Source organism: Vicia villosa, linkage group LG3, assembly GCF_029867415.1.
Source record: "Vicia villosa cultivar HV-30 ecotype Madison, WI linkage group LG3, Vvil1.0, whole genome shotgun sequence".
Lineage (NCBI taxonomy): Eukaryota > Viridiplantae > Streptophyta > Magnoliopsida > Fabales > Fabaceae > Vicia > Vicia villosa.
In genome coordinates, this window is record NC_081182.1 from 195496496 (window position 1) to 195523556 (window position 27061).

The following is a 27061-nucleotide window of genomic DNA, read 5'->3' on the forward strand; positions in this document are numbered from 1 at the left end:
AAATTTCTTTGAACTTCTGAAGCCTCTGAACTTCCTTTGCTTGTTCTTCCAGAGTTGATTTAGTCTTCTGGAGATCAAGGACAGTTCATCTTCTTCTTCAGATTCTGATTCTTCAGAATCTTCTTCTCTAGCCTGAAAAGCGTTAGTGCATTTCTTGATATTGGATTTTAATGCAATAGACTTACCTTTCTTTTGAGGCTCATTTGCGTCCAGCTCTATTTCATGACTTCTCAAGGCACTGATAAGCTCTTCCAGAGAAACTTCATTCAGATTCTTTGCAATCTTGAATGCAGTCACCATAGGACCCCATCTTCTGGGTAAGCTTCTGATGATCTTCTTTACGTGATCAGCCTTGGTGTATCCCTTGTCAAGAACTCTCAATCCAGCAGTAAGAGTTTGAAATCTTGAAAACATCTTTTCAATGTCTTCATCATCCTCCATCTTGAAGGCTTCATATTTCTGGATTAAAGCGAGAGCTTTAGTCTCCTTGACTTGAGCATTTCCTTCATGAGTCATTTTCAAGGACTCATATATGTCATAGGCTGTTTCCCTGTTAGATATCTTCTCATACTCAGCATGAGAGATAGCATTCAGCAAAACAGTTCTGCATTTATGATGATTCCTGAAAAGCTTCTTCTGATCATCATTCATTTCTTGCCTTGTCAGCTTTACGCCACTGGCATTTACTGGATGTTTGTAACCATCCATCAGAAGATCCCATAGATCACCATCTAGACCAAGAAAGTAACTTTCCAGTTTATCTTTCCAGTATTCAAAGTTTTCACCATCAAATACCGGCGGTCTAGTATAACCATTGTTACCGTTGTGTTGCTCAGCAGAGCCAGATGTAGATGCAGGTGTAGACTTTGGAGTTTCATCAGCCATCTTTTACTAAAGCGTTTTTCTCTTCCTGAATCTTTTCTAAACACGGTTAAGTGCTTGCACCTTAGAACCGGCGCTCTGATACCAATTGAAGGATAGAAAAACACTTAGAAAGGGGGGGTTTGAATAAGTGTGGCTTTAAAAACTTGACAGATAAAAATAAATTGCACAGTTATTTTTATCCTGGTTCGTTGTTAACTAAACTACTCCAGTCCACCCCCGCAGAGATGATTTACCTCAACTGAGGATTTAATCCACTAATCGCACGGATTACAATGGTTCTCCACTTAGTCAGCAACTAAGTCTTCCAGAGTCTTCTGATCACACACTGATCACTCCAGGAACAACTGCTTAGATACCCTCTAAGACTTTTCTAGAGTATTCTGATCCACACGATCACTCTAGTTACAACCTGCTTAGATAACCTCTAAGACTTCCTAGAGTATTCTGATCCACACGATCACTCTAGTTCCTTACAACTTAATGTAATCAATTCTAAGAGTATTACAAATGCTTCTTAAAAGCTATAATCACAAACTGTGATATTTCTCTTAACGTTTAAGCTTAATCTCACTAATATATTACAACAGCAATGTAGTGAGCTTTGATGAAGATGAAGATTCTGAGCTTCGAATTGAACAGCGTTTCAGCAAGTTAATATGAGTTGTTTTGGTGCAGAAAAATGTTAACCTTGCTTCTCATCAGAACTTCATATTTATAGGCGTTGGAGAAGATGACCGTTGAGTGCATTTAATGCTTTGCGTGTTCCGTACAACATCGCATTTAATGTTATACGCTTTTGTCAACTACCTCGAGCCTTGTTCACGCTGTGTCTACTGACGTAGCCTTTAGTAGCTTTTAACGTTCCTTTTGTCAGTCAGCGTAGCTTGCCACTTGTACTTCCTTCTGATCTGATATTTGTGAATACAACGTTTGAATATCATCAGAGTCAAACAGCTTGGTGCAAAGCATCTTCTGATCTTCTGACCTTGAAGTGCTTCTGAGCGTGATACCATCAGAACTTCAGTGCTTCTGTTCTCTTGTTCTTATGATGCTTCCATAGACCCATGTTCTGATTCTGCTTCGACCATCTTCTGATGTCTTGCCAGACCATGTTCTGATGTTGCATGCTGAACCCTTTGAGACAAAGCTTCTGAGCGCTGAATTATGCATACTCTTTATATATTTCCTGAAAAGGAAATTGCATTGGATTAGAGTACCATATTATCTTAAGCAAAATTCATATTATTGTTATCATCAAAACTAAGATAATTGATCAGAACAAATCTTGTTCTAACAGTTTATACCCAAAAAATGGCTCAGTGTGAATGCTTAAGCTTGCCGCCTATTGTGATCCATGCTACTAACATGTTTCCTTAAAAGAAACTGGCCTCAAGACAAATTTTGACCAACTGAAGCTGAAAAAGAATAAAACTACAGAATCTCACTTGCAACATATGCTGAATAAATATAGATCCACAAAGGAATTAATAAACAAACTTTTATGATTAAGAATGGTGTTTCCTTAAATGAAAGATTGGAAGAATAATAATATATTCATCTCTATTACAGAAGCAAACATGATGTATTTGGATTCTCGAGCCGGCGTCGGTTTCTCTTATTCGAGAAACACTTCTGACTACTTATTTTTAAATGATGACTTTGCAGGTAATATTTTGTTCTTAAGCAAAATTCATATTATTGTTATCATCAAAACTAAGATAATTGATCAGAACAAATCTTGTTCTAACAGAGAGAAGGTAGCTGCCCTAGTGATGGAAGTGTCATGCAATTCACACAAGTACTAATGCTGAGAGACACCATGTTAGAAAACGAAGGATCTCCAAACCAACTTGAAAAACTTGTCCCACCATATGATCCAATGCTCAGTTTTTCTAGGTTTGTAGATGGTTCTAACATATCAAGCACATTTTTTTCATTAAGTGTGTCATCGGTTTCCTTGCCCCACTGTAGCGTCAGTTCATCAATATGTTATTTGCTCTTCAAGTTGGTACCACTTACCTCCATGACATCATTGACATTTTGCAGGTTCTTAATGAGTAACTTTCCCCGTAGCTTAGGAAACTTCCCAAGCTCTCTAACACTTAAACCAATATTTTTCTTGCCAACTACAAAAACAGTTAGAGTTTGAAGGTTTTCTAGTTCAGCAATTTGCTTCGGCATCTCTATTATGCTTGTCATATCAATATAAAGATGACGCAAATTACTTAATTTTCCAACATTTTTAGGAAATTCTGTGAGTTTTGAGCAGCAAGATAAAATCAAGGTTTGCAAGTAGTAGAGGTTGCATATGGTGTCAGGCAAGCTTGCGATATTCGTGTAAGAGAGATCTAGATAGCGCAACTGCACTAAGTTGCCAATTGTAACGGGTAGCATGGTGATGTTTCTATATCTTGATAACGATAACACCCGCAACCTTCCAAATGTGGGTAGCAAATAATTGACCGTATTTCTTGATAAATTATATTCTAACCATCCAAAGTCAATGGCAAGGAAGCTTCTCAAGCGTTTGAATTTGTCGAAAGTCTTAAACTTCTTAAAAATATCATATGTTTCTTTATTATATGACAAGTGGCGAACATTTTCATAGCTCTTAGCACCAAATTCAAGTCTGTAACAACTTTTTTCAGATACGACCGTAGCTAAATCATTAACAAGGTCATGCAAGACAAATTTATGTCCTCTAGAATCATCATGCAATTGTTGAATCAACGATCTGGATAACAATTCAGTAAAACACTCATCACCTACTTCTTCCATAGTTTTTTTGTCATGAGAATGATCAAGGAAGCCTTCTGCCATCCACAACAAAACCAATTGCTTCCTATCAAGTGGATAGTCCTTTGGAAAAATAGAGCAATAGGAAAAACATCTTTTCAATTGAGAGGAAAGGTATTGATAACTCAGGCGCAATGCAGGCAGAATATTATCATCCTTTAAGTTCCATATGTCGTTGTTCAGAACTTCAATCCACTCTTCAGTATCTACTTTTGAACGCAACAGTCCTCCAAGTGATTTCGCAGCTATTGGCAATCCACCACACTTTTTTGCAATCTTCCTGCCAATTGGTTCTAGGTTTCGGCATTTAGTTTCAGAAAAGTTGTTGAATGCAGTATAGGGCAAGCAACAAACAAGATTTGAAAATATTGATCCGGGATTTATCGTCCTCAGAGATGGAGAGATGTCATTCAACAGTTTCTATGACTTCGAGCTTGGGTTTGAATGAGCAAAAAGTAAACAAAGATATAGACAAGAAAAGAATAAACACATTCTTAGAAGAGAAATAACTTATCAGGAATGTAAATATATTCACTCTTCACAAACATACACTTACCAACCCGTTATACTCAACCTACGATACTCGTCTATGTCATCACGTATCTCTCACATAAGCGTCCATCTCTGGAGCACAAACGAGATTATCTCACAACTAAGGTTATCTCTAACGCGAAGTCACGAGAACATCCGTGTTCTTGCGTCGGCGATCTCTCGCGCGCCGCTCAAACACGAAAGCATTAAGTACAAATACCCACGGTGAATGCTAGATCTAAATCTATCTCTAGAGTTCAGAACCAACAGATTATCATCCTAGATAAGGATTCAAGAAGTTTATCTCTAAAGCACCCCAAATCCCCAGCATAGAGCAAAAATCCAGAACAACATCAACACAGATTTGTAAAGCAAGTTAAATATAACATTATAATCGGTAAATATACATAAGATTCGAGTAACTATACAAACAAACCCAACCAAAGAGAAATACACAAAGAAGAAGAGAAATGAACCGAAAATCTCCCGGTTTGTCAGCTCCGTTCGACGCTCAATCCACCCCCGATCATCTGTATGCAACCTCCGAAGTTGTTTTCTAAGCTAATTTTGATCTAAGAATGAAAATGATGGAGTTGGGACTCAAAAATACCCAACCCATGACCTAAAAATTGTGTTTTGGCCCCTTTTAACGAGTTGCTGTCTTAGCAGGTCCGCTTAGCGGACCCCCTCCGCTCAGCGGACTCAAAATTGCATCCAGACGCTGATTTGCTCCGCTGGAGCTCCGCTCAACGGACCCCCTCCGCTTAGCGGAGTCTGCTAAAAATCAGATTTTGTTTTCGCCATAACTCGAGAACCGTAACTCCGAATTGCGCCCGGTTCGAAGCGTTGGAAAGCTTATTCAATGCTCTATCCAATAATGAATGAATGGAAACCAAATTGATGATTTTGGTCATCCTTATTTTGAGTCTTTGGAAGTCCGCTTGACGGTGGCTAAGCGGGCTTTCACCAAAATTGCGAAATCGAAGCCGTGCCTTTGACACTTTATTCCTCAAGGCTCCAATAAGCATGAATACCTATAAAAACAAAGGAAAAACTATCAAATGGTATAAAAGTATATGAAAATACAACTATTCACAAAGTATACGTATTTATACACAAAACGGGGAATTATTCAAACGGTATTAACAAAAGTATCGATAAGTGCCACTATATACATACATAAAATAAGTACATTTTGGCACTTATCAAACTCTCCCCAACTTGAAACTTTGTTTGTCCTCAAACAATGTCAAATAAATCAAAGAATTGAAAGTAATAAACCAAAGAATTGTGAATCAACAAGTTTTGAAAACCAAAAACAAATGTATGGCTCACACAAAAATGTATAGACAAAGTAAATACTTACCACTATACTACAACGACAACATGTAAACGAAACGAATCCTAAGCACAAAAAGCATACCAAACATTCTAACACAATACATGCTCACATCATGAATCACACCTAGCAAAATTTCATCAATGGATGAAGAACACACAAAGGTGGAGGACTTTTAACACTCATCCAACAATCTTGCAAACAAAAGATTAAATTATGCATTCATCCAAAAATCACATTGAAGATATAAAAGCAAGAATCGCAAGGGCTTTTCAAGGTTGTAATGTGGCTTGGTTAATAAACAAGGGATAAGTCCTAAGGCTAATCGAAACAAAAACTTGCCTAAACCTAAGGGAGTGATCAATCCACCAAAGATTCAAACAACAAAATCTCGATTAAACTTCTTTCATAACCACAAGTTTCTCAAACCAATCACAATACTTATTAGCACAATTATTCACTTCTCTTTTCTTTTTCTTTTTCAAAACTTTTTCTCTTTTTTTTTCTTTCTTTTTCTTTTCTTTTCTTTTCACTTTTTTTTCTTTTTCAACCTCATAGAATCAACCACCTAAGTACATAATCATTACTTCTCCCCAACTTGAATTCAACCACATCATCATGTGAATACTCCCTACTTTCTAAGGTAAGGTAAAAATTCATACCAAAAATCATGGTTGAGGGTTCAAGAAAACAAAGAATCAATCATCCATGCAAAAATGACAACTAAACACTCAAAGATAAGCATTTAGCAAAAACAACATGGACATTGACAAAAAGGCTCAAAAGGGTTAACAAATGATCACACACTCACAAGGTGAATTGACTATTGGTTTTGGTAGTTGTGCTCAAAATGAAACAAAATGCCTTGATCCTTTTCATGCTTTCATAAAATCAACATAAACAAAAGATTAAGCATAATAAAATCCAGTTAAAACAAAGATTGTGGCCTCCAGCATATATGTAAACAATGGAAAGCTTCCTCACATTTATGGTTTGGGAACTAAAGTGATTCAATCAATAAGCAAGTAATGCAAAAAGAATGAATGGCATGGTAATTGTACAAAATGAAAAGTTTCCTAAACATGTTATGCTATAGAAAGCGATAAATGAGTACCTTGAATGATACAACTTCAAAAACAATATCCTACCATACATCCGCAAGTTGAAACACAATCTTTGGAAAATCACCTCAAAAATCTTCGAATCACCGAACAAAATTTCGAGTACAAACAACCACAAAAGAATTAGGAAAACAAAACTAATATATACTATTAATTAGCCTTGGTGAGAGTGGGAAAAAGGAGTGAACTAAGTGGAATAGGAACCCCACTGGTACAAAGCAGAAAAACAAAATTCTGCTATGCTCGCTTAGCGAGCTCTGCTCCGCTTAGCGGACATAGCAGAAACCAGAAAAATCAGAACAGGATATGTTGTTCCAATCACTCACCACTTCACCTAAATACCTCATAAACATAAACATAAACAAAACTTTACAACCGTTGGGGTGCCTCCCAACAAGCGCTTGTTTTACGTCGTTAGCTCGACGCCTTTATTGTTTCGGTGTTTGGAAAGTAGCTTCCTCACGATATCATGGTAACGTCTTACCGTGCAAACCACAAGCAAGTGTCCTAACCAAACACTCAACAAACGTTATGGGTACAAATATATACAATGATTAAACGAACATAAAAGAAAACGCAAGTATACAATTATGTACACAAACCAACACATATGCACAAGTATGGAACACAAACAACTATTATGATACAAAAAGAGAAAATTGGTGAATGTTAGATTCACAAATTGAAAAGTGAAGATTTGTTATTAAAGAGCTCATCCGAGATCAACATGTTTCACCAACATTCACCAATAAAAGTATACTTATATGTAACATATATAAGTAAACTTATATGGTGAACATAAACAAGTAAACATGTACAAGTAAATATATATAGAAGTGAAACTATACAATATATACGATATATACAAAGCTCAAAATCACGAAAACTATTGCGATGCAATTCACAACCATCCCCGGCAACGACGCCATTTTGTTGAATGCAGTATAGGGCAAGCAACAAACAAGATTTGAAAATATTGATCCGGGATTTATCGTCCTCAGAGATGGAGAGATGCCATTCAACAGTTTCTATGACTTCGAGCTTGGGTTTGAATGAGCAAAAAGTAAACAAAGATATAGACAAGAAAAGAATAAACACATTCTTAGAAGAGAAATAACTTATCAGGAATGTAAATATATTCACTCTTCACAAACATACACTTACCAACCCGTTATACTCAACCTACGATACTCGTCTATGTCATCACGTATCTCTCACATAAGCGTCCATCTCTGGAGCACAAACGAGATTATCTCACAACTAAGGTTATCTCTAACGCGAAGTCACGAGAACATCCGTGTTCTTGCGTCGGTGATCTCTCGCGCGCCGCTCAAACACGAAAGCATTAAGTACAAATACCCACGGTGAATGCTAGATCTAAATCTATCTCTAGAGTTCAGAACCAACAGATTATCATCCTAGATAAGGATTCAAGAAGTTTATCTCTAAAGCACCCCAAATCCCCAGCATAGAGCAAAAATCCAGAACAACATCAACACAGATTTGTAAAGCAAGTTAAATATAACATTATAATCGGTAAATATACATAAGATTCGAGTAACTATACAAACAAACCCAACCAAAGAGAAATACACAAAGAAGAAGAGAAATGAACCGAAAATCTCCCGGTTTGTCAGCTCCGTTCGAAGCTCAATCCACCCCCGATCATCTGTATGCAACCTCCGAAGTTGTTTTCTAAGCTAATTTTGATCTAAGAATGAAAATGATGGAGTTGGGACTCAAAAATACCCAACCCATGACCTAAAAATTGGGTTTTGGCCCCTTTTAACGAGTTGCTGTCTTAGCAGGTCCGCTTAGCGGACCCCCTCCGCTCAGCGGACTCAAAATTGCATCCAGACGCTGATTTGCTCCGCTGGAGCTCCGCTCAGCGGACCCCCTCCGCTTAGCGGAGTCTGCTAAAAATCAGATTTTGTTTTCGCCATAACTCGAGAACCGTAACTCCGAATTGCGCCCGGTTCGAAGCGTTGGAAAGCTTATTCAATGCTCTATCCAATAATGAATGAATGGAAACCAAATTGATGATTTTGGTCATCCTTATTTTGAGTCTTTGGAAGTCCGCTTGACGGTGGCTAAGCGGGCTTTCACCAAAATTGCGAAATCGAAGCCGTGCCTTTGACACTTTATTCCTCAAGGCTCCAATAAGCATGAATACCTATAAAAACAAAGGAAAAACTATCAAATGGTATAAAAGTATATGAAAATACAACTATTCACAAAGTATACGTATTTATACACAAAACGGGGAATTATTCAAACGGTATTAACAAAAGTATCGATAAGTGCCACTATATACATACATAAAATAAGTACATTTTGGCACTTATCAAAAGTCACCACTTCCAAATGCACGTTTGGAGAGTAAAGACCAAATGTCTTCTTCTGATAGAGGATCTAACTCAAAAATAGGAAATGTGCGTGCAGCATCTGCCACTTTTTTGTGGCGTGTTGTGATGATCACCCTGCTTCCATTTTTTCCATAAATCAACGGAGATACAAGTTCATCCCAATCAGAACAACTGTCATTCCATAAGTCATCCAACACAATAAAAAATCTCCTATCCCTTAAATTTTTCTTTAACTCAACTCGAAGTAAATCAAGATTGTCGGTTCCTGATGGTGTTTTAGTGACAGATTCAAGGAGAGTTTTGGTTACATTAAGGATATCAAAATCCTCTGATACACAAGCCCATGCTGTGAGATCAAAGTGGTTTTGAACTTTTTCATCATTACAAACAAGTTGTGCAAGTGTTGTTTTTCCGAGGCCTCCCATGCCTACAATTGCAACTATGCCCATATTAGTATTGCTTTCTAATAGCAACATGTTTATTACTTTCTCTAGGTCATCTTTCCTACCAACCATGACAGATTCATTGAACATAGGATTTGAAGGTGTTTTATGAGAAACTCTGACACTTTTAGTTTGCAAACTAAGTATATCTTTATTATCAGCAAAAAGTTTGAGGGTTTCACACATGTCTTTCATCTGGGAATTGATCTCTCCATAGATGTTTTTAAAAGGAGAAGAAAGGAAGTTCCAGACCTGATTAGTTTTGCTTGCAGGTTGCGTGTTCTCCATCTTGCATCGAAGGGAATCATAGCTAATTTGGTTAAGCAGATCTTCAGCATCATAGACAGCATCTTTCAAGCCATCAAGCCAGTCTTTGACAGAAGGAGTGCTAATCTGCTTCTCCTCCGCAGCATCTAGCACAGGTTGAAGAGTGAGTAGTGTTAGCCTTAACTGTTTCAAGAGTGAGACATCGAGCTTGGTGTTTGTGATGTAATCAAGAAACTCTTTGGAAGCAAGTTTGTCAAGTAAGGTCTGAACAGTTGCAGAGAGGAAAGCACTTCCTATTGCAGCCATGTTGTATTATTAGCAAAAGTTTGAAGGAAATGAAGATCTGTTAGCTACGAGAAAAGAGCAAAGACTCTGTGTGTGAATGGGTAGCACCTCTTCTTTGAGTGGTTGGCAATGCATAAAGTATGAAAACAAGTTGCAGCAATAATTCAAATATGGACAAATAAATTATAATGAGTCACAAGATGAGGCCCACTTTTGTTGACTAAACTCCTTGGATGAGTCAAGAAAACCAAATGCAAGCCATGTTGATTCCAGGAAATTGGAGTTAGGCTTGCAATATAAAAGATAACATTGATTTCATGCAATTAATAACCAATCAGAGCCTAATAAAATAAATCAATTTAAAATATATATATATAAGCAAAAAGATTTGTACTCGCATGCATATTATAATAAGCATTGGATACCTAACAGCAAGTTTCATCTTTGATAAAATCTGGTGAGTTGATAAAATCTGATGAATAGTGCAGACTGTGCTTAAAAATAATACAAACTTATTACTTTCTTATTTTTGTCTTTGTGTCACAAATTCCGGCGTAAACCTTTCTGATTATTATTTCTTGTATATATAGAAATTACAGGGCTATACAAGTAATTACACTAAAAATTACATTTAATGAGAACAAACCCTTATTCTAGGAACAAACCCTTATCCTTATTCACATCCCCCCTCAAATTGATGCTGGTCAATAAGCATCAATTTGCTAACAAGAAACTGATGACGTGGACGCGGAATAGCCTTGGTAAGAATGTCTGCAACCTGCAACTGAGTACTAACATGAGGAAGAGATATTAGTCGGTCTTCATACGCGTCCCGGATTGAGTGACAATCAACTTCGATATGTTTGGTGCGTTCATGAAAAACGGGATTTGCAACAATTTGGATGGCACTTGTATTGTCAGCATAAAGAGAAGTTGGCTCTATTTGAGGAAATCCAAGTTCAGCCAAAAGACCACGAAGCCAAATTATTTCAGAACAAGCAGCAGACATGGCCCGATACTCAGACTCAGTAGAAGATTTAGAGACTCTGGCTTGTTTCTTACTTTTCCATGAGATCAATGAAGAGCCAAGAAACATGCACCAACCAGTAACAGATCGTCGAGTATCAGGACACCCTGCCCAGTCGGCATCACTATAAGCACTCAATTTAGGAGCAACTCCAATAGGAAAGAATAAACCACGATAAGAGCTTCCCTTTAAGTAACGAATTATGCGACGAACTGCTGCCAAGTGAAGATGGTGAGGAGAGTGCATGAATTGACTTACTTGTTGAACAGCAAAAGATATGTCAGGGCGAGTAATAGTCAAGTAATTAAGGCTACCCACGAGTTGACGATACAACAAGGGATCAGGTAAGAGATCACCATCATCACGATGATATTTAACATTAACCTCAAGAGGAGTATCCATTGGATTAGCCGATTGGAGACCAGCCATAGAAATTAAATCTGTGACATACTTATGTTGATGGAGGAATATTCCCTTAGACGTAGAATGAACCTCAAGACCAAGAAAATAGTGTATATTACCAAGATCTTTCATGTGAAATGATGCCTGTAGCTGTTGCTTAAGTCGTTGAATGGAAGCATGATCAGAACCAGTAATAACCATATCATCAACATACAGAAGAAGCAGAACAATTCCCGCAGATGTGCTATGAATAAATAAAGAGGAATCATACTGACTCTGAGTAAAAGAGAACCCAAGTAGAGTGGAGCGGAATTTCTCGTACCATGCTCTGGGTGCTTGTTTCAAACCATATAAAGAGCGTTTAAGCTTGCAAACACCCTTGGATGAAGAGAACAAACCTTGAGGAGGTGTCATATAGATATCTTCAGTCAGATCACCATGAAGAAAAGCATTCTTCACATCCATTTGATGAAGAGACCATCCATTAGAAGCAGCTATAGATATTAGAGTCCGAACAGTTGTCATTTTGGCAACTGGTGCAAATGTCTCATCATAATCAATTCCATATTCCTGCTTATTTCCTAAGGCAACCAAGCGAGCCTTGAAACGGTTTAGGGACCCATCGGAATTCAATTTCACAGAATACACCCATTTACAGCCAATAGGTTTAACATTAGGAGGACAAGAGACAATATCCCATGTGAAATTCTCTTGAAGAGCTTGAAGTTCCTCATTCATTGCTTTTATCCAACGCACATCTTTAACAGCCTGTGAATAACAAGTAGGAACAGATATGCTAGAGAGTGTGGCGGTCAGAGAAGTATGTGAGGAATCATACCTGTCTGGTGAATATCTATCTGGTGTTCGAGATATTCGAACAGAACGTCGTGGTTCAATCGTGACAGGTGTCATACCCCAAAATTTGCCCATATCATAAAAATTGAGAGAGTTATGCATTGATGAAGTTGGACAATTGTGGAGGAATATACAAAAGTCAACTTGACCAAAATCACTTATTTGGACTAATGGGCCTAAATTTGAGTTTCTACACATGATCATGAGTCCAATAAAAGACCATAACTTTGTTCTCATATTTTTGTCATTTACTTGATTTATTTGAATTTTCTCATTTAAATACAAAATGAATTAAGTAAAATAAAAAATTGTTATTATGAAATAAATAAATAAAAAAGGAGAGAAAAAGAGAAAGGAAGAATTTTTGCCAAATAATACAAGTTTTCCACGCTGGGAAAAATCAGATTTTTACAAGATTCCCAAATATCACCCAAAATCACTCAATCATCATAATGGCCAATTAAGAAAGATTCAATCAAATTTGCTTGACCTAATGCTGCTGCCACACACATATATATATATATATATATATATATATATATATATATATATATATATATATATGTGAATCCTAATGATCAGAGGAGGGGTAGCCTCCAAGAATCAAAACCGGACTCAAAATTCGTGAAAAAAAGTGGTAATCGATTTCAATATTGCAGGGCAATTCACTTGGCTTTGATGATTAAAACACGTTCCAGGAGTATCCTTGAATCGATTTTAATTGATAGCAAGGTTTGAGGCACTCAAAATAGCCTCCTTCCAATCACGTTTTTGTGCACTTTTATGTCAAATTCGTTTTCGGTGATTCACAACGCATAAATATATTTTAACTATATAATCTCGTTTACCATGATGTGGTGAGTGATTCTGGATAGTTTGATTGGAGTTTTAACGCAGGTATAGATATTCACCATGGCTAGGGTTAGAAGCTTTGATTTGGGGCTTTATGGAGCAAGCAAAAATTAGATTGATTCATTGGTTCCATCGTGTTTAGGACACGATTTACAATCGATCCGTGTAAATATTTGGGATTTATATAGTGCATCGTGTTAGATTCATATTCGCAGGTCTATGGAAACGTCCCCAAAACCGTTGCCTATTTTCAGAAAAAACAAGCAAACGAAGAAGACGAACAAAGGGGGGGGCGCAAGATTCTGTTTTCAAAAGTTAAACTGTTTTGTTTAATATATTTTGCTAATGGTGTACTAGTTAAAAAGCGAGCGCGCATGGTCGAGTTGGCAAGATGCTATTACCGGTGAAGGAAGGAACAGGGGTTCGAGCCCCATTCACGGCATGTATTTTTTGATAACTGGTATGTTTCAATTTGCTCATGGATCCGGTGCATACAATCAACGCGCGTCCACGGTATTGTTCACTCTATAGCCATTGGATCCGTTCCTATTCCAATCCAACACCCTTGGACATGCAGGATCATAGTGGACCCTCAGAAGATGTTCACATGCGATTATAGCCCAGGTTTTCTTTATATTTTATTTTTTATTTTATGTTTAGATTAATCATTAAATAATGTTATTTAATTTAACTAATTATCTTTAGATTATTCAATTAGGATTTTAATATAATTAGGATTATGACTATAATTATTCCCGATTATTTTCCTCGATTTTTCGAGTTAATTTATTTAATTATCTTAATTATTAAAAAACCACACAAACCCTCGAAAGATTATATACTATTAGGGTTTGCCCGATCCCATTGCCTATTTGGCGAAACATTAACCTTCAATTAATTCTCTCCTCGACCCGACTAAATCTATTAGTCGCAATAGACGAGAGATAAACATTTTAATTCTCTCCTCGACCCGACTAAATCCATTGGTCGCATTAGACGAGAGATAAAAATTATATAAAACTTAAAACATTCAATTTGCTGCCCGCGACGATCAATCTATCGATCTGAGTAACCAGCAATGCCCATTAATCTGTTAGCTATACTGATCAAATCTATTGATCACCGCATCTAACAGTGCCATATTAAAGCAGGGTTGTACGCCCAAAACCACATCTAAAACACTAAACCACGATACTACGGATTTACATCCTTTCAAACACTGCGATGTTCACAACTACGATAAGGTAATTCAAAATACCTTCGAACTTCGCATTTCAAAACAACTTCAAAACAACTTCAAACACCTCCATAATCAAATTCAATTCTAAGGCGTACAATCCCTGTGCCCGAACTACGTTGACTCTGATTCTCCATAAGGAGATACGTAGGCACTTGAATAACCAAGGCGAGTCCCCCTCCCTAAAATCTCAATTTTCCCCCTATTCACTTCCTTAGCTATTAACCTTAATTTTCAGCCATAAACTGTTACCTTAGATTCAAAGCCATAGGAAAGGGTTGAGGGTGCCTAACACCTTCCCTCGACCTGAATATAGTATCTTACCCCGATCTCTAAACTGCGTAGGGTTTCCTATTCGCCCTTCAGAATAGGTGGCGACTCTAAATCTTTATTTTTAGGGCAGGTTGCTACAACAGGATCAGGTGACGGTTCAGCATCGGGAAGGGGTGTGGGAACCTGTTCTTTTTGTTTCCTGACATATACATGACCTGGTTTATAACGTTCTATAGATTGAGGCATAATAGAAAACTTAGGAAGAGTAACAACATCATTCATGACAGGAGACACACATGGAAACATAAGCTGATTATCAAAAAATGTCACATTCCGAGAAATGCGAAAACGATGGTTAGTGACATCATAACACACAAATCCCTTATGAGAGTGACTGTACCCCATAAATGCACATTGAACAGACTGGGCTCCAAGCTTATGTCTTTCAAATGGAGGTAAATGAACAAAACACACACACCCAAAAGTATGTAAAGCACTATAATCAGGATGAATTTTAAAAATACGAAAGAAAGGAGAATCAAGATCAATAACCGTAGAAGGAAGATGATTGATCAAGAAGACAGCCGTGGAAAGAGCCTCCACCCAAAATCGGGATGGTACAGAAGCTTGGAGAAGTAAGGCGCGTGTTACATCAAGCAAATGATGATTCTTACGTTCTGCCATGCCATTTTGTTGAGGGGTATTAGGACAAGACCGTTGAGACAAAATGCCTTTGTGTTGTAGGTATTCCTGAAACTCATGAGACATGTACTCACCACCAGAGTCAGAGCGGAAAATTTTAACACTTGCTTGAAATTGAGTTTCAACATATGTCAAATATTTCTTAAACATAGAAAATACTTCAGATTTAGAGCGGAGAAAATATATCCAAGTAAAGCGACTATAATCATCGATAAATGTGACAAAATATTTATAGTGAGCATGCGAAACTACAGGAGAAATTCCCCATACATCACTATGAATCATCTCAAAACAACTAGAAGCACGGTGAGCACCAGATGGAAAAGGAAGTGTTTTACTTTTAGCCAATTTGCAAACAGAACATGGAATAGAGGCATTAGAAATAACATTTTTATTTCCCAATAAACCAGTTTTACATAAATGAGACAAAACAGAAGAGTTTGGATGACCCAATTTTCTATGCCAATCCTCATAAGAATTCAAAACATTATTACAAGCAAGAGATAATTGATTAGAAATAAACTGAAGTGGAAACAATCTTCCCACTTTAGGCCCCTTCGCGATCACCTTCCCCGACACCTGCTCCTGCACAAGACAACCAGACCGAGAAAAATTAACATCACAATTGTTGTCCACCAATTGGCCAACAGACAATAAATTGGAAGCAAGACCAGGTGATACAAATACATCCCAAAAATCAGAGTTTATGTCACCAACATTAGTGATTGATAGGTTATTACCATCAGCAATTTGAATTTGTTGATTACCACGATAAGACCGTAAATTGTGCAAGTTTTCAGAGGAACCCGTCATGTGATTAGAAGCACCAGAATCAAGAAACCATGGATGTAAAACATTAGAAGACTTACCCTGAATTCCCAAAGCGGAAAGAGCGGAAAGTACCATTTGTTGAATCATTTCAGGTTGTAGAGTACCAACATTAGATGCACAGGTAACAGAAGGACCAGAGGCAGAATTTGTAGTTGCATGAAATGCCTGCACCGGACGTTGTGTTGGTCGTGGAGGACGTGTGGGACAATCAGATATAATATGACCTTGCTGCTTGCAATAATTACAGAACTTCTTAATGCAACTCCGAGAAATGTGGCCAAATTGTTTGCAAGAGAAACATTGAACCTGTCTCATATCACGACCTTTACCTTTACTCTGAGCAACATATGCAACAATCATAGGCTCAGAAACAGCAGCTTCATGAGACATGACTCCTTGAGTAATGAGACGTTGTTCCTCTCTTAGAAGTTCTCCAACACATGTATCCAAAGACGGAACAGGATTTCTATTAAGCAAGGCACCTCTGACAACTTCAAATTCTGGACGAAGTTTCATGAGAAACTGATCTCGACAACTTGTGTTATAGACCTCTTGGACAGCCGCGAGAGCAGTCTTGGGAACATCAGTATGAATAAGAGCAGAGTGTTCTGTCCATAGATTCAAAAAACCAGAATAATACTCTTGAATGGATAAAGTACATTGTTTGTAATTGGCTATTTCGAGCTCCAATTGAAAACGTTTAGCTGCATTGTCTTGGTTGTAAATACGCTTCAAATAATTCCACATTTCTTGAGCAGTTGAAAATGAACGCAAATTATTGATCATTTGAGGATCAATGGTGCTAAGTATCCAAGTAATTATTTGAGCATCTTTAATTTCCCACGCATCTAATGCAACCTTTTCTGTAGGTGCCTTAGAAGTATCATCGAGGTGACTCCATAATCCCTTTCCCTTCACATAATTTTTGAACTGAAATTCCCAAGTTGGATAATTCTTACCGGTAAAACGCACACAAAAGCAATTTTTTTCGTTTCCCATATCCATGACTATATATCAATTCTGTGAGCACGTGCAAAAAAAAAATTTTTTTTTTTCTTCTTCTTCTTCTTTTTTTTTTTTTTTTAATAGTAACAATTGAAGAAATATGAAACTTGGAGGAACACCAGTAGCGAAACAGTAGCAACACCACCAAACAGTAGCAACACCAGAAACGAACGAATAGGAACCACAAGAACGAACGCGAACCACAAACGAACAGTAGCGAAATCGTGATAAATAAAACCACAGACAATCGACACAAAACAAAATTGCCGAGAGTCACCGATCAAGGAACAGAATTGCCGAGAGTACAGAATCGTACACCGAAGAGTCACCGATCAAGGAACAGAATCGCCGAGAGTACAGAATCGTACACCGAAGAGTCACCGATCAAGGAACAGAATCGCCAAGAGTACAAAATCGTAAATCACAATTGAATCAAGATTACGAAAGTGCAACAGTAACGAACTTACGAAAGATCACGACGGCAGTTTCAATACAAATACGGACGAGGAATACGATTTCGAGAGCGACTCAGTGGGTGTCGCTGTTCAGCCAAGATAACAAGGATTCACAGGTTAGATCGAACCCTTCTGATACCATGTCACAAATTCCGGCGTAAACCTTTCTGATTATTATTTCTTGTATATATAGAAATTACAGGGCTATACAAGTAATTACACTAAAAATTACATTTAATGAGAACAAACCCTTATTCTAGGAACAAACCCTTATCCTTATTCACACTTTGTTCAAAACGTATTAAATGCTACTTTTGAGAACAACAGATAATAAGAAAATTCATATGATTAAGTAACAGAGGAAATATAAACTGGCTTGGACGACTGCACAGACTTATAGGATATTATCCATGCATTGAATATCATATAAGTCAGAAACAACTGCTAATATGGAGCATCAAAATTAGAGGCAAATATACCTCAATTTCTCAGGATGAGGGATGCTTGAATAGAAAGTCACAAAATAGCACATGACAAAGAAAATCTTGATTTAGATGGTGGAATGGTGAGCGAAGATGATTTGCACAAAGGTCGAGAGACAGCACTGTTGAGTTATTGTAGTGCGATGACGATGAGTGACTGCGAAGGGAGTGAATACTGTTAACATTCTCTCTGTTACTTGTTTAAGAGATTTGAAATCTATGCATGCTCCACGAGGGCCTTATCATTGACATACCTTTGATGTTTGATATGCAGATGATGTAAGGTTCAAGAATCAGTCTTTTTTTCCATAAAAGTCATGAGTTTTTGTCCTAAATTGTTAGATGTTGATAGGCACAAGGGTGATGGGAAGCAACATGTTAACAATATTATCATTACCATCAATTCTCAAGCTTGAAATAGTAGTGAGCCTTTCGAGATTCAGTTATAGGATGCATAGTTATTTTCATCGATCTAAAATAAATTGATTGTAATTTTGGAGCAGGGAAAGATTCTATAAATAGTGACAACTCAAATATATTTTTACTTTAGGAACATGTATTGAAAATGTTCAACCATATGATATGAATAAAAAGGTGAAACCAGAATGAACAATTATAGAAGAAATTAGTACTTGGGTTTTGTATTCCATGACAACAGCAACTGCAGAATCAAGGAACACATTGTATCTTGAATGTGTTTTCTTCCAACAATCACACTACAAGAAAGAATTGTTGCCACAACTTCTGAGAGTTAACATGTATCATTGATAAAGAGTACATTGCATGAAATTAAAAATGTGATAGATCCCCGTGGAACTTGATCATAGTAAGGATCTCTTAGATTGTGCATACAACGAACCACACACCTTATAATTTGAAAACTGGAAACATGATCCAAAAATAGAACAAATGGGAATCCCCAAAGAAAACCTCAAATGACAAACAATTTATTGAATGAGGAGGTAACCAGTTTTTTGTAATTGATAAGAACATCAAGCACCAGTGGTCTAGTGGTAGAATAACACCCTGCCACGGTACAGACCCGGGTTCGATTCCTGGCTGGTGCAAATAGGAAGGAGCTGTGATGATAATATTTGTGGTGTTCGGTAACATCAACCTTCCTATATTAGGATAAGAATAATGGATTTGAGCTCCTTTCATTTTGTGTATTGGCCAGTAGATCCGTATTGGCCAGTAGATCCAAATTGAACTCAATCTCTTCATAACAGATTGATTTACTATAAACCCTACCACACTTACAGTTTTCAAACCAGGAATGTGTATAACTTGAACAACATGTTGAAAAACCATCTTCAATTCCAATTCCACCTTGCATTTCTCACAACTGTAACAGATTAGCAAATTTTCGACAGCAGAGATTGTTTCACTTTGGGATTGATAAACTACTTTTGTTCATTTTATGTTCTCCTTAATTTTTTTTGTGTGTATTTCTCACTCATTAATAATAATGAGTGTCCAATGCTAGAATTTTTTAAAAAAAAAACATATTTTTCAACCAATTTTTTCAAATAAGAAATAAAAAGATTAAATAAACCTTTAATTTTGTAGTAATTTATTTCTCACAAATTATAAAAATAATTATTTTTTAAATGACTACAACATTATGCATTATAATTAATAAAACTATCATCTTAAAAATATTTTTTATTAACATTATAATTTTTAATGAGGTTAAAAGTACTGCACTGACAGTATAAAATTAATTTACACTGTCATTCAACTGGAATTCATCATCCATTTCACATAACTTTTTTAAAAATAACAATGTGACTTAGCACTTAACATGGACGTGATTAGTTGACACTATAAAATTATTTTACATATTTGTGTATATCCGCTTTCCTCATTTTTAATTTATATTAGCTTTTTTCTTTAATTAATTTTATATAAAAAATAATGTGTTGATTTAAATATTTATTATGCTAATATTATTATTATATCTTGATTATAATGATATATATTTTAATTAATACAATTAATTATATTATTAATTGTATTGATTCACCTATTTCAATTTTTTTATAAATATTTGATTATTTCGGATATGCGTATCCGAAAAATCTCAACACCAAAAATTGGAATATTTCGGATGTATCTCCGAAGTCACCCCTTTCCAAAAAAAAGGGTGACTTCGAATACGTGGATATACTACTATATAAATTGAAAAACCTAGGTATGCAATTTACTACGAAATATAAATGCAAGAGTAAAAGGTATAGAGATGACACCATGATATGTAGTGCTACGACTCTGTCGTCCTCGCGTGAATTTACGTGCACTCTTTAGTAGTTTCTCATCGGAACTTGCATAATTCCATTACTTTGACAAATATTCAAAGAGTTCATACAATCACTTATCCACAATAATGTTGAAGAAAATAAAACTTCAATTTTGGATCTTAACTTGTATACAACTTCACACAAAACTCTTTTGCGCAATCTTTACTAGATCGATGCTTCTAAATCTTCCAATGTCACCAATTTTGATCCAAGCTTCCGTCTGTAGCAATCAACCATTTGATTCTACCGATTCCTTAAGTGCTGAATTGTATAAAGATTTGAGAAACTTCTCCTTACCTGTAGTCTTCCACACGATCACTACTAAGGCAATATGGAGAAAAGAACCTCCTTTTTTCACTAAAATTTGTTAGCACCAGTGACAACTCCTCAATCTTGCAACAACCTGAAAAATCTTTTAACCAATCTCCAATGGTTAGTTTCAAAATAGTGTCTCCCCCAATTAATCACAGATCTCTCATGATCAAGATCTGAAACACAAACTGACGTTGAAAAAGAAAAAGGTTCATGTGAGAACTTTTAACTTTTTAAAGTGGGAGAGTTGATTTCATAGAAAATTACAAATGAATATGAAATTTTAGACATGAAAAGGTGTTGACAAAAAGTTATTATGTGCTTGAGTTTAATCACAAAAATGAGTGGTAAAAGTTGGTTAGATTTGAATCAAGAACAATGCATGTATTGAGTCAAGTTAGTAAGTGAATGTAATAAAAACAATTTTGATTTGTGACCCATTTTCACTTGATTCAAATCAAGTACAATGTCTGATTCGAATCAAAGACCCCGTGATTTGAATCATGTACAAACATGATTCAAATCATAACGAGTTTGTATCTTGATTGATTAGAATCAAACACTCAAAATCTCAAATTTTCATGATTCAAAAGGTACTTTGAGATTTTTCTTTGTACCTAACTTGAATCAAACACATATAGTTTCTATTCCACAAACTCATGCAATTGACTAAAAACATCTTAAAATTCAAGCGTAACCATTGTTTTATGCATGTTAAAAGGATAATGAATCGATTCCAAACTTGATTCAAAAGATGTGCAATCATGAGGGAGATCCAATAAACAATAATAAATGAAAGCGATAAGACAAGTAACAAAATAACCGTATTAAGGATGTTCCCCCTGCATATGATAAAGACATACAATAAACTCCACCTAAAAATATGCAGCTACATGTTTGACTTTGGGATTGAAAAACTCCTTCCGTTTAAGATAATGAAAACCGACTAAAAGTTTATAGCGTCATCTCCAACACTGATATTATGTAACCAGTGAATCAACATTTTTATTCTATTTTTGTTTATTTTAGAAAACATTTTTAATTAAGATATATTCTCCTTAATTTTTATTTTTAGTTTTGTTGCAAGTTTCATCCTTTTATTTTCAGTTGGTTTGAGTTTTGATCTCTTATTATAAAATTTGGGATTTCTTATTCCTTACAATATGAAATATCAGTTGTAAAAAATTTGAAAATTTCTTTGGCCACCTCTCTATGGGGGTCACCCCCAGCGAAAATTCCAAAATACCCCTGCTTCGGAAGTTCATTTCCGAAAGCGTCTTTTATTGAAAAAATTGACTTATTTCGGAAGTTCATTTCCGAAAACATTATTTCGGAAGTTCACTTCCGAAATACTGCGATTTCTGCAGATTTATCAAAACACTCCCCCTCCCCCAATCATTTACCCTAAATCAAAACAAAAAGTGGCAAAGGCGAAAATTTGTGCAAACAGAATTTCAAAGCTGCATCAAGGCTCCAATCACACTGCTAAACAACATTCAAAAGCCCTCAATCCTAACACTTTGTAAGTTTTGAAATTTTTAGATCTAGTTTTGTGATGCATGTTATTTAGGGTTTTAATTGCATAAATGATATATGGTTAGGTTGTTAGTAGTATTTAGGTTGTTTAGAAGCATTTTGATTTGGTTTGAAGTTTGGTTTAGGGGTCTGTCATGGAAGTTGCAGAAAACTCCATCGCAGGGGTGTTTCGGAAGTTCATTTCCGAAAACACCTCCATCCTAGTTTTCGGAAATGAACTTCCGAAATGTATCAGAAGTTCAAATTTTTTTGTTTTTTATTTTGTCTATGCATATTAATCGTTTTCAATTGTTTACAGGAACATGTCAGGCAACCAACCAGCACGCAGGACTGCGTCTTCTAAAGAGGGCGCTAAGGGAAGAAAGGGTTCTTCAAAGAAGGAGGTGAAAGAGGTGAAGGAGGTGAAGGAGGTGAAGGAGAAGAAGAAGCTTTTGACTGGTTCTGCTTCTCGTCCCCTGGGGGTCCATGGCTCGGACGTGCAGGCTCAGCCTTCAGGCGTGATCAACGCTGATGGTTCTGATACTGAGTGGGATGAGGATTGGTATAATTATCTTCATTCGGAGGAGTTCGCTCGTCGGAAAGAATAACGTGTTTTTATTTTGTTTGATGTGTATTTTGTAACCCTCGTCGGGCAGAATAACATGTTTTTGTTTTGTTTGACGTGTTTTGTTTTGTTTTGTTCTGATTTCGGATTGTATCGCACAGTGTTTTTGTATTGGATTTATCATGTTAGTTTTTGGAAGTGGTAACCGGGGTCGGAACATATGACGGAGGAGGTGGATGTTCGGAGGAAGAAGAACCGGAGGTACGTCCACTGCGAGACAAAGGAGCCAATCAATGTAAGCTATAGTTTATCATTATCATCTGGGGACGTCATTTTTAAAAAATCAAGATTAAAAATAATAAGATTTTTTTCCCAATTTTTTGTAATGACTCTAGTTTTGGACAATTTCCGAACTTGAGTGTTTTCAGCGAGGAGGGAAAGGCTTTTTCTGGCAATGACACAAGCTCTAGACAATTATTAAAGCCAAGCCATTCTAGAGAGGAGAGGTGTCGAAGTCCATTTCCTTCTAAGGATTTCATTTCAGAGAGATTACCGATTGACAGATACACAAGGGAAATGGGCAACAACGACTCTTTGAGCAACATGTTCCCAATATCATCACCTTTGATATACAATGATGAAAGAGGAGTGAGACATTGGAAACCCCATTCTCTTACCGGCTTTGTTATCCTCACAGATTCAACACTAACTGATTGTAAATTGGGAGGTAGGAAAGCTCCTTCACATAATGATAAATTCAGATTTGGAAGATTTCTGAGATATATCTTTTCAAGAGAGGTGAGGGTGTCCATCCGTTGAGGTAGAGATCTAAGTGCCTCGCAATCACTGACAGTAAAAGATTGGAGGGCTGACGAGCTACAAGAAGAAGTTTCTGAATTAAAAATAGACTCCAAACTGTTGCAACAATATATGGAAAAATTTTGGAGCATAGGAAAACAATTCAATGGGACAGGGATAAGTGCTTTGCAGTGGCTTAAACGAAGAGTCACAAGGGATGTGTAATTGCTCCACATTTCAGGAGGAAAGAATGTTAAATTCTCACAATTTTGAATACTAAGTGATTGCAAAGAAGTGGGTAAACCATTTGTTGGAACCATAGTGAGAGAACTAATACCATCAAGATTCAATTCTCGAAGACAGGTGCTGTTACTAATCATTTTAGGTACAGATTTTAGCATATGACAGCTCCTTATCTGTACTTCTTGTAGAAAACATGGAGAATCACTCTCGAGCAATGAGTATTGGTTCCTTTCAGTATTGCTTATTGAATCTGAATCTTCCACAATACGAATCTTTTTTATTGAGGAGAGCCAATGTGGAGTAGGTGGTGTTGCCAAGAGATGATCACAATCATATATTTCAATCGCTTCTAAGGAAGGAAGATGACTAGGTAAATGTCCTTTCAATTTGGGACAACTTATTAACTTCAGAGTTTTCAGACGAGGAAAAGGAAACATGTTGTCTGGAAAAGGACACCATTCCTTCCAATTTCCCATGCACGAAAATTCCAAATTCTCAAGGGATTGAAATGGTTGGAACGAAGAATAGGAACCTCCTGCTGCAATGCCATAGAACTGCTGCCCAATTGTCTCCAAAATTATCATGCTACCAATTTGCAAATCTTTGAGAGAAGGTAGCTGCCCTAGTGGTGGAAGTGTCATGCAATTCACACAAACACTAATGCGCAAGGACACCATGTTAGAAAATGAAGGATCTCCAAACCAACTTGGAAAACTTGTCCCACCATCTGATACAATGCTCAGTTTCTTTAGGTTTGTAGATGGTTGTAACATATCAAGCACATTTTTTTCATTAAGTGTGTCTTCAATTTCCTTGCTCCACTGTAGCGTCAAATCCTCAATATGGTGTTTGCTCTTCAAGTTGGTATCACTTGCCTCCATGACATCAATGACATTTTGCAAGTTCTTGATGAATAACTTTCCCCGTAGCTTAGGAAACTTCCCAAGCTCTCTGACACTTAAACCAATATTTTTCTTGCCTACTACAAAAACAATTAGATTTTGAAGGTTTTCAAGTTCAGCAATTTGCCTCGGCATCTCTATTATGCTTGTATTATCAATATAAAGATGACGCAAATTACTTAATTTTCCAACATGTTCAGGCAATTCTGTGAGTTTTGAGCAGCAAGATAAAATCAAGGTTTGCAAGTAGTAGAGGTTGCATATGGTGTCAGGCAAGCTTGCGATATTCGTGTAAGAGAGATCTAGATAGCGCAACTGCACTAAGTTGCCAATTGTAACGGGTAGCATGGTGATGTTTCTATATCTTGATAACGATAACACCCGCAACCTTCCAAATGTGGGTAGCAAATAATTGACCGCATTTCTTGATAAAATATATTCTCCCCATCCAAAGTCAATGGCAAGGAAGCTTCTCAAGCGTTTGAATTTGTCAAAAGTCTTAAACTTCTTGAAAATGTCATATTTTTCTTTATTATATGACAAATGGCGAACATTTTCATAGCTCTTAGCGCCAAATTCAAGTCTGTAACAACTTTTTTCCGATACAACCATAGCTAAATCATTAACAAGGTCATGCAAGACAAAAGTTTGCTCACTAGAATCATCGTGCAATTGTTAAATCAATGATCTGGATAACAATTCAGTAAAACACCCATCACCTACTTCTTACATGGTTTTATTGACTTGGGAATTATCAAGGAAGCCTTCTGCCATCCACAACAAAATCAATTGCTTCTTATCAAGTGGATAGTCCTTTGGAAAAATAGAGCAATAGGAAAAACATCTTTTCAATTGAGAGGAAAGATATTGATAACTCAGGCGCAAGGCAGGCAGAATATTATCATTTTGTAAGTTCCATATGTCATTGTTCAGAACTTCAATCCACTCTTCAGTATCTACTTTTGAACGCAACAGTCCTCTAAGTGATTTCGCAGCTATTGGCAATCCACCACACTTTCTTGCAATCTTCCTTCCAATTGCTTCTACGTCTCGCTGTTGAGTTTCAGAAAAGTCTCCACTTCCAAATGCATGTTTGGAGAGTAAAGACCAACTGTCTTCATCTGATAGAGGATCTAATTCAAAAATAGGAAATGTGCGTGCAGCATCGGCCACTTTTTTGTGGCGTGTTGTGATGATCACTCTGCTTCCATTTTTTCCATAAATCAATGGAGATACAAGATCTTCCCAATCATGATGAGTGTCATTCCATAAGTCATCCAACACAATTAAAAATCTCCTGTCTTTTAAATTTTTCTTTAACTCAACTCGAAGTAAATCAAGATTGTCAGTTTTTTTTGGTGATTTAGTGACACATTCAAGGAGAGTTTTGGTTACTCTAAGGATATCGAAATCCTCTAATACACAAGCCCATGCTGTGAGATCAAAGTGGTTTTGAACTTTTTCATCATTACAAACAAGTTGTGCAAGGGTTGTTTTTCCGAGGCCTCCCATGCCTACAATTGCAACTACGCCCATATTAGTATTGCTTTCTGATAGCAGCATGTTCATTACTTTCTCTTTGTCATCTTTCCTACCAACCATGACAGATTCATTGAACATAGGACTTGAAGGTGTTCTATGAGAAACTCTGACAAATTTAGTTTGCAAACTAAGTATATCTTTATTATCAGCAAAAAGTTTCAGGGTTTCACACATGTCTTTCATTTGGGAATTGATCTCTCCATAGATATTTTTAAAAGGAGAAGAAAGGATGTTCCACACCTGTTTAGTTTTGCTTGCAGCTAGCGTGTTCTCCATCTTGCTTCGAAGGGAATCATAGCTAATTTGGTTGAGCAGATCTTCAGCATCGTAGACAGCATCTTTCATGCCATCAAGCCAGTCTTTGACAGGACTGTTGATCTGTTTCTCCTCTGCAGCATCTAGGAGAGGTTGAAGAGTGAGAAGTGTTAGTCTTATCTGTTTCAAGAGTGAGAGATCTAGCTTGGTGTTTGTGATGTAATCAAGAAACTCTTTGGAAGCAAGTTTCTGAACTAAGGTCTGAACAGTTGCAGAGAGGAAAGCACTTCCTATCATAGTTGCAGCCATGTTGTATTAGCAAAAGTTTGAAGGAAATAAAGAACTGTTAGCTACACGTAAAGAGTAAATACTCGAGTGTGAATGGATAGTAATAATATAAAACAAAATTATAAAGCTGGAAGCAAATCTCACCACAAGATTTTAATTGGTATTGATGGAATACTGATTCAATAAT

The 27061-nt window shown here is 36.6% G+C and overlaps 1 protein-coding gene and 1 pseudogene across 1 annotated transcript; both read right to left on the minus strand.

Annotated features, from left to right (window-relative positions):
• Window positions 1–2874: 2874 nt before the first annotated feature.
• On the minus strand, window positions 2875–10144 carry LOC131659657 (putative disease resistance RPP13-like protein 1). The gene is made up of 2 exons (XM_058928815.1): window positions 9028–10144; window positions 2875–4019 (listed from the first exon to the last, which is right to left on the minus strand). Exons 1-2 carry the CDS (start codon window positions 10052–10054, stop codon window positions 2875–2877), a joined length of 2172 nt encoding a protein of 723 aa, XP_058784798.1. The 5' UTR covers window positions 10055–10144.
• A 2327-nt stretch (window positions 10145–12471) lies between these two features.
• On the minus strand, window positions 12472–26929 carry LOC131659658 (putative disease resistance RPP13-like protein 1; annotated as a pseudogene).
• Between the last annotated feature and the right edge of the window lie 132 nt (window positions 26930–27061).